The 8,854-nt window shown below is 34.0% G+C and overlaps 1 protein-coding gene across 1 annotated transcript in view; it reads right to left on the reverse strand.

Moving 5' to 3' along the window:
* LOC131876272 (putative leucine-rich repeat receptor-like serine/threonine-protein kinase At2g24130) overlaps nt 1–8,050 on the reverse strand; it is a 54,345-nt gene extending 46,295 nt beyond the window's left edge. The window contains exons 1-2 of the mRNA XM_059221178.1: nt 5,551–8,050; nt 5,060–5,466 (exon numbers count right to left, since the gene is read on the reverse strand). Of these exons, the coding sequence (XP_059077161.1) occupies nt 5,060–5,466; nt 5,551–8,050 (2,907 nt within the window). The remainder of the gene's footprint in view (nt 1–5,059; nt 5,467–5,550) is intronic.
* Nucleotides 8,051–8,854: the final 804 nt, after the last annotated feature.

An 8,854-nucleotide genomic window follows, 5' to 3' on the forward strand; every position in this document is an offset into this window, starting at 1 on the left:
CTAGATTACCTCATGTTTCCCCATCAAAATTGATTTTAACCCACCGGGCTTGTGGAGGGGACCATTTAGTTCTCTCCCTGCTAGCTTTTATGGATTTAGTTTTCCCATTGTGATAGATTTTGGTTATTGATAGAACCTTTAATTTCTTGATCATAATATCATCCCATGAATTGAAAGTTACTCCCTTTTCTATTTTATCCTTAGCTAAGTTATATTAACAAATTCCACCACCTAATCTCCCATTTTTTGAATCAATATTTCCACCAAAAATTCCTTATCTTGAAAAATTCTCCTTGTTCTTTCTTTCCAAATTTCCCATATTATTATTGAGGATGAAACCTTCCATAGACATTCAAAGAGGCCTTTCTTTCCCATTCCATTTCAAATTTGGAACCAACTTATCAGATGTTGGGGCTTACGATAGATGAAACCTAATTTGTTCAAAAGGAAATTCTAGCATTTCCTTGCATATGAGAAAGCTAGAAATAAATAATTAATAGTTTTATCACTTGATTTGTAAAGGACACATCTTATTTCTCCTTGACATCCCATTTTTGCTAGATGCTCCTAAGTGAGTACCTATCCTTGAATTGCTAGCGAAGCGAAGACCCCGGCTTTGGAAAGATAACGTTTGCTCCATAGTAATTTACATGGCTAGTCATCTTTGGCCAAAGACAACTCTTTGATTTTATAACCTAAACTTTATAAGACCCTGTACACCATCTTATTCTATCTCGTTCATTAGATGCCCAATCACCCATCTCTCTTTTAATAAGTCCACAAGGGATTTTTTTGTTGATCCGGAGCCTGCAAGTTTTACAAAATCACTTACAGTAGGAACTCTACTATCTAAAAATAATAGATTTTCAAAAGAAAGTGAATCATAACCATATAGAACTAAAAAGTGAGGCATGCCAATAGACATATGATGCGAGGCATTATAATATTACTCTTATAGATGTAACCATTTTACCCAAGCACTTTGTTGGTTTGAAAAATAGTTCCTCAAGTATCCTTCTATCCATTTTTTAACTATTTCTATTCGCCCATCTTTTGGAGTATGATGACCTATTCTAGGTGTGAGTTTTGTACCTATCAAATGAAAGTGTTCCATCTAAAATTAACTAAAAAATCTACTATCTCTATCTGTAACAATATTCTTGGGTAAGCCATGAAATCTAAAAATATCCTTAAAAGACAACTCTATTACTTGGGATGCCTTAAAATCAAATATGATAAGACATAATTGTGCATAATTTCTCAATCTATCAACCACAACATATATACTATCTTTATCTTGAGCCTCTGGAAAACCAATGATAATGTCCATGAAGATTCTTTCCCACTTTTCTTTAGGAATTGGAAGTGGTTGTAATAATATTGTTGGAAAAATATACTCACTCTTGTTTTGTTGGCAAACCATATACTGTTTGACATGTTTGAGGACATCCTCCTTCATGCCTTTCCAAGAAAATATCTCTTTGATATGCCTATATATTTTGAAATACCCTTGATTAGAAGGCAAGGATGTGTGATGAAAAGTTCTTAATTTCTTCTCCTTAACCCTAGATCCAAGTACCAAAACTACTCTTTACTTATAGTGGATTAGCCCATCAATAATTGTGTGCATCTCATCCTCCCCTAGTTCATCCAATACAATAGAGGGAAATAAATCCTTAACATATAATGAAATTACAGATACTTTCCAATCAGCAGAAATAAAAGATAGAGAACTTAGACTAGGCTCCCTAAAAAAAGCATCAACAACTACATTTTTTTTCCATTTCATATATTCAATCTCAAAACCATAAGCTTGCAATATACACACCCATTTTTGTTGGTGGTCATTAAAATTTATTTGGTTCAAGAATAACTTGAGACTGTTATAATCTGTTTTAACCACAAACATTCCACACACCAAATATTGCATAAACTTATCAAGAGCATGCATGATTGCTACCATTTCTTTATCAGAAATGGAGTATCCCCTCTCTAGTTGGTTCAGTTTTTTGCTCCCAAAATTTATTGCATGCCCCTTTTGAGTTAGGATAGCCTCTATACCTTATCTAGATACATCACATTCAACAACAACATGTACAGAAAAATTTGGAATTGCATGCATTAGGTATGATCTCATTACCTCTTTGAACTTGTCTTTTTTTTCTACTCTTCTATTGACACAAAAACTTCTTTCTTAGTTAAATTATTTGAAGGGGCAACAATTTGAGAAAATCTTTGGAGAAATGTTTTATAGTAAGTACAAAAACCAAAGAACCCTCTCAACTGAGTGAGATTGGTTGGTGGTGGTCAATCCAATATTGCCTAAATATTTTGTTGGTCAATTTGCACTTTCTTAGAACTTACGACATGTCCCAATTCGAAAAATCTTAGTCAAACCAAAATCACATTTATACAACTTATCATTTAAATATTGATGCTCCATGTTTTAATATAAATCAAAATATCACCAAAGAACAACAAAACAAACTTCCTAACATGTTTACTAAATACCTTATTCATGTAGCATTGCAATATTGTTGGAGCATTGGCGAGACCAAATGGCATGAAAAGAAATTTTCAATGCCCATAGTGACATCAAAAAATAGTCTTCTCCACATCTTCTTTCCTCATGCAAATATAGTGATACCCTAATATCAAATTTTTTTTGAAGAATAACATTGCACCATGTAACTCAGCAATGACTTTATTTATTCTATATTTGGGATTTCTATTTTTGATGGTCTTCTTGTTTAAATCTCTATAGTTTATGCACATTCTCATTCTTCCTCACAAGTACCACTGAGGAATAAAATGGACTAGAGTAATGTTTTATGAATCATATGTTAAGGAGTTCCTCTATGATCTTTTGTATTAAATATTCATAACCCATTGGATGGTGATAAGAAGTAGTTATAATAGGTTTGACAGCCTATCACAAATCAATAACATTCTCAAATTCCTTATCTAGAGGTAATATTAGAGGTAATATTGAAGGCATATAATTGAAATATAAACTATCATTTGAAAAAACTTCTTGGATGGATTATGACTGACATTGTTCAATCTACTCATCCCCTTTAAAAATCCTCTCTAGACATTTTCTTTGCAGTGACTACTCTTGGTGGTTCATTTGATAGACCTCTTAACAACACTCCTTTCCCATTGGATTAACACTTGAACTCCATGGTTTGATGATTCATATAATAGCTTCCAATAGAGTGCAACCATTGGAAACCCAAAACAATATATGTTTCTTGAATACCCACAACATACAAGTGATTGCATAGCTCATAATTGCCCAAAGTCATCTTGAGCTATCTAATCACCTAGGTGCAAGGCATTGTAAACCCATCTACAATAGTGACATTGAAGCCTTCAAATTCCTCTTCAATTATTCGTCTCACAACAAATCCTCCATGCATAAAGTTGTGGCTAGACTTACTATCAAGTAGAAAAATCATTGATTGTCAAGAAAGACTCCTCAAATCTTAAAAGGATGATACCTTGGAGCTCTTAATGTATGGTATGTGCTTGGTTGCAAATGCTTTATACTTTGGGTGAGGAATGCAATCACCATGAATGGTTTTTCTATCTTCAAGGAGTCAGATGAAGGCTAGTTTTTTCTTTGGTTTTACTTGTATAGCTAAGGAAAATTGTTTGGGGATGAAATAGTGTATTTTTCTTAAGTTTGTTATTTGATATTTTGGTCTGAATTCCACCATGTTGCATGGTTTGGCCTTGCAATTTTCAGGATGAATTCTTGGATATAAGAAGATGTGAAATGCATGAAATTGAATGCTTATAATTTGGATACATAGGAAAAAATCATTCAAAGATGTGTTTGGCAGGTTCACAAAACCTACTGTAATGTCAAAATGTAATCAAATTTGAATCTAGATTGTAGAACTTCATGAGTTGAATCCATGGACCGAGGATCACTCCTACAACCATAGGAATAACCTAGAATAACAAAGTAGCTAAATATATATAGGAATGTGTATCTTGTAAAGAAATTGTGATAAATATATGCAAAAAAGGATGAAGTGTCAATAAATATATGTACATAAATGTAAGTAGGTTATGAAAGGCAGGAAAATAAGCCCAACTTCACAAAAGATTGCAATATTTGTCAATATGAAATTACTTTGATCCACTCTTCCAAAATAGATACAAAATTAAATACAAATTAAAATAATACAAATTTCACTATTAAACTAGAATCACATAAATATAAATTTCTTAAACCATGATTTATTATGAATTTAATATTTTCTAATACAATATATACATGTTTGAAAAGCTTAAAAAGATTCCTCTGAAACTCATTAACTGGATTTCGATCTTATTTGTATTTATATTAATGTCTAATTATATGTCTATTGGACAATCCAAAGTTTTATGGTTCTAAATCAATATTAATGTCAAAAGACTCTTATCGCATATAATATAAAAATTTCAAAATCAGCATTTCCTATTGCTTTTGTAATTTTTTCGGCATTCTCAAATTAGACAAGTGAAAGAGCTGTGTGTTTGACAATCGAAAAGTTTCATCTGTAGTGAAAAGCTTCCCAGGCCTCTGTTTCGTACACAGGCCCCCCAAATTACACGACAATAATAATAATGTAGCTTTTGATGGACTCATATATTCTTACAATTGAAAAAAATATAATTATAAATAATATTAATTATTATTATAATAATTTAGGTTTTGTGGGTCTCACGTTTTAAAATTTGGAACTACTGAATATTTGGGAACGAAGGAAAAAAAATTCTTAAACTTTTGCACATTATGAGAGAAAGTGTTACAAATAGTACAATATGTTACATAGTTTGCATTATGTATTGACATCATCATACTTTCTCAAACTAGTTTAACGAAAACACATGAACTGCAACGACTTACAAGCTGAAAGAAGAAGAATTTAACTAAAGCTGGATTTGACAGGAAAGAAGACTAGCCTGTTTTAAAAGACAAAATTGAGACTATCAAACATAAATGACTAACACTTTTAATTAAATTTACAAACATCTAAAATGAAGAACTTTGACTGTCAGATACCAATGTTCCTGTGGCGTTGGTATTGCGCAGGAGATCTGATATGGTAGATGTTAAATTGAAAGTAGGTGCACCTCCAATGAAAGATGTCTTGAGGCTCCCCAAGGCATTGGCTACATCTCTCATTGAAGGTCGCTCTCTTGGTGATTCAGCACTGCAAAGCAAACCAACTTGAATAAAAGAAACAAGACATCTATTGTCTTCCATGTTTTCATTCACATCTTTCAACAGCTCACTATCAACAATATCTGCCAATCTGTCTGGAAAAGCCAACCTCACCCACTTTTGTAAGTTCAGGTCTCCCACAAACATGTCATCATCTGGCCTCTTCCTTGTAATCATCTCTAATATCAGAATTCCATAACTATAAACATCTCCCTTGGTAGAAACCCTCCCACCCAATCCATACTCTGCAGTCAAATTATTGATGAAATTAATTAGAAGCTAATAAAGAAAATGATAATGGCAATATAAAGATAGCTTAATTATGTTACCTGGAGCAATATAACCAATGGATCCTCTGAGTGCAAATGTTGTAGTACTCAATGAATCTATGGAATTTATAGTAGTTAAACGGGATATACCAAAATCAGTGACAAGGGCTGTCATGTTGGCATCCAGGAGCACATTGCTAGGTTTTAAATCACAGTGCACAATTTGTAGAGGACAATCATGATGCAAATATTCCATGCCATGGGCTACATCTACAGCAATGCTGAAACGGTCACTCAATCGCAACTTAGAAAAGCCTTCATCATCTCTGTCAGCGTGCAAATGTTTTTCCAAGTTCCCATTACATGCAAACTCAAGAACCAAACCTTTGAAGTCAGGGTAGAAAAAAGCACTTATTATTCTGATGAGATTACGGTGCCGAATCCTCCCTAACAATTTGCATTCTGTCTTAAAACTCTTAAGAGCTTCTTCATTTTGAAAATTAAGAGTCTTGATAGCAATGATGTTACCATCCCTCAAGATGCCCTTGTACACAGATCCAAAGTTACCCACTCCAAGCAAGTTTGACTCATGAAATCCAGATGTGGCAATGACAAGATCTTGATATGAAAATTTTGGAAATCGGAGCCTTTGAAAAACAAAGCTTGAGGAATTGACTAGCTTCCCTGAAAATTTATGCCTCCATAGCATTACTAGAATGATCAAGCATAATACAAATGCAATTGTTCCAACAACTGATAAGACTGTTATTTTTAGCAGGGAATGTTTCTTTTTGTGCCCCTGATTTGAGCAAGGAGGCAATGAATAATTTTTTGGGCCACATAGGTCAGGGTTCCCCATAAACAATGCTACAACAGTTCTATTTGGAAACATCCCTGTTTCTAGAATCTGTCCTGACAAATTATTGAAAGAGAGATCCATTTCGTGGAGATTCTTCAATTTGGATAGCGAATCTGGTATTGGACCAACAAACGCGTTGTGGGACAGATTTAGATGCTCTAATGCTGTGCAGTCTCCTAGAGAATATGGAATGACCCCACTAAGTTGATTTCCAGATATATCTATGGCTTGAACCATTACAATTTTACTCATCTCCTGTGGCAACGATCCTTCCAGAGAATTCCACGAAAGGTTGAGGTAGAATTGCAGGTTTTTGAGGCTGGCAATGAGTTCACGAGGTATTCTCCCCCCTAGTTTATTGTAAGATAAGTCAAGGAGCTCCAACTTCTGACATCCCTCCAAACTAACAGGGATTTTCCCTGATAACTTGTTGTGCTGAAGTAAAAGATGTCTTAGCTGCTGGGATTTACAAAGAGAATCTGGTATTTTTCCAGATAACTGATTGTGACTAAGATTTAAGAGTCCCAAATGTTGCATTGCACCTATCTGACTTGGAATACTTCCTTCTAATTTGTTTCCACCCAGAATCAATCTTTCCAACTTATGTAATTTTTCAATTCCAGATGGAATATTGCCGCTGAAAAGATTATAGCCTAAATTTAAGAAAGTTAAGTTTGTCAGATTGACAATCTGCTGTGGTATGCTTCCGCTTATCATGTTGCCATGTAAACCCAGGACATTGAGATTGGAAGACAGGTGGCCTATGGATGGGGGCAATATACCTGTGAAATGATTATATGACAAAAACATTTCTTGCAAGTGGGAGCAATTTGTGAGAGCCGTGAGAAAGGCCAATTTATTAGTGCTGCCACTAACAAGTTGATTGGTGTGTAGGTAAAGCCTGGTGAGAAGGTTCAACTTACCCAGCTCCATTGGAACCGTTCCACTCAGTCGGTTCTTATTTAAGGCCAGTCGTTGGAGACGAGAACAATTTCCGAGGGACTTTGGTATGTTTCCACTAAGATGATTTCCCCACAAAAGAAGAGACTCTATGTCAGTGAGAATTCCCAATTCAGGTGGAATGGTGCCAGAGAGCTCATTTTCGCCCAAATCCAATAAAACTAAGGCGGAGAGATTTCCTAAAGAGCTAGGAATGGTACCTGTGAGATTGTTAACGCCCAAGTAGACGTACATCAAACTTGTGAGAAGGCTCAGCTCAGGCGGAATGCTACCATGCAGTTGGTTAAAAGAAAGTGTCAAGCTATACAAACGGCGGCAAGCGGAGAGAGTGGGCGGGATGGTTCCTTGTAATTGGTTGTGGTCTAGCCAGAGTATCCGTAAACGTGGGAGTTGGCCGAGTTGGGGAATGGTTGCAGTGAGGTTATTGAAGGAGAGGTCTAGGTATCGAAGAGAGGAGAGATTCCCGAGCACAGGAGAGATGGTGCCATCTAAACTCATTAGGGTTAAATTGATGGCACGGACAGAGTGAGAAGAGGAGTGACAAATAACACCAGTCCAGTTGCACAAGGGGTGAAGGGGATTCCAGTCAGGCAGAGAGTTGCCTTTCTTGGAGACGGCAGATTTGAATTGCAAGAGCAATTGTTGTTGTTGTTGTTGAGGAGATAGATTACTCAGACAGTGAGGAAAAGCGGAGATAAAAAATATGGAAAGCATTAGGTATAAAGAAAAAAGAGCAGCCATGGTAGACCAAACTACTGTTTTGCAGAGGAAACACAAGGCAATTGAATTGTATAGAATGAAATGGAGAGGAAGAGAAATAAATATATGAGGGCAATCCATGCCTAGCAATTAGTGTGAAGCTCGCCGTGTTATACATTTCCAAGTCGATTGATTTTAAAATTAATATGAGGTGAACCCTAAAAGTTAATTTCGTTGATCCAGATTGATGGTAAAGGAGTCGATGCTCTCTAACCAAGAATTATGTCACTTCGTTAAGTACCATCTAATTTACCCCTTGTATTATTTTTAATAAGATATTTTGATATTTTGCATTATGTTTTTTAATTTATCTTTTCATAATGGAGATGATTTATTAAATATTATCTAAAATTTTAAGTTTATTTTATTTTATTTTTAAAAAATTGATATTGGATAATATATTTTATAAAAAAATATTTATTAATTTTAATAGTGTTTAATAAAACGTATTTATTTTAAAAAAATGTTTACATATTTTTGTGGTGATATTTTATTATAAAAGTATTTAAATTTTTAAGGAAAATTTGATTAATTTAAAGAGAATTTTTTTCATATCTAATATATATTTAATGATTTTCTTGGTTATGGTTTGTTTATTTTCCTTCATTTTTGTAGTATGATATTACACTAAATGAATTAAAAAAATAAAATAAACATGCTACTTTAAATTTTACTATTTTTTTCAAAAAATATGAAATTAAAAAAATTGAAACATTAAACAAAAAGATTGTCTTCAAATTAATAAGTATTTCGTATATAGGCAAAATGCCTAAGTGTATATCTTAA

This window comes from Cryptomeria japonica, chromosome 5 (genome assembly GCF_030272615.1).
Source record: "Cryptomeria japonica chromosome 5, Sugi_1.0, whole genome shotgun sequence".
Classification (NCBI taxonomy): Eukaryota; Viridiplantae; Streptophyta; class Pinopsida; order Cupressales; family Cupressaceae; genus Cryptomeria; species Cryptomeria japonica.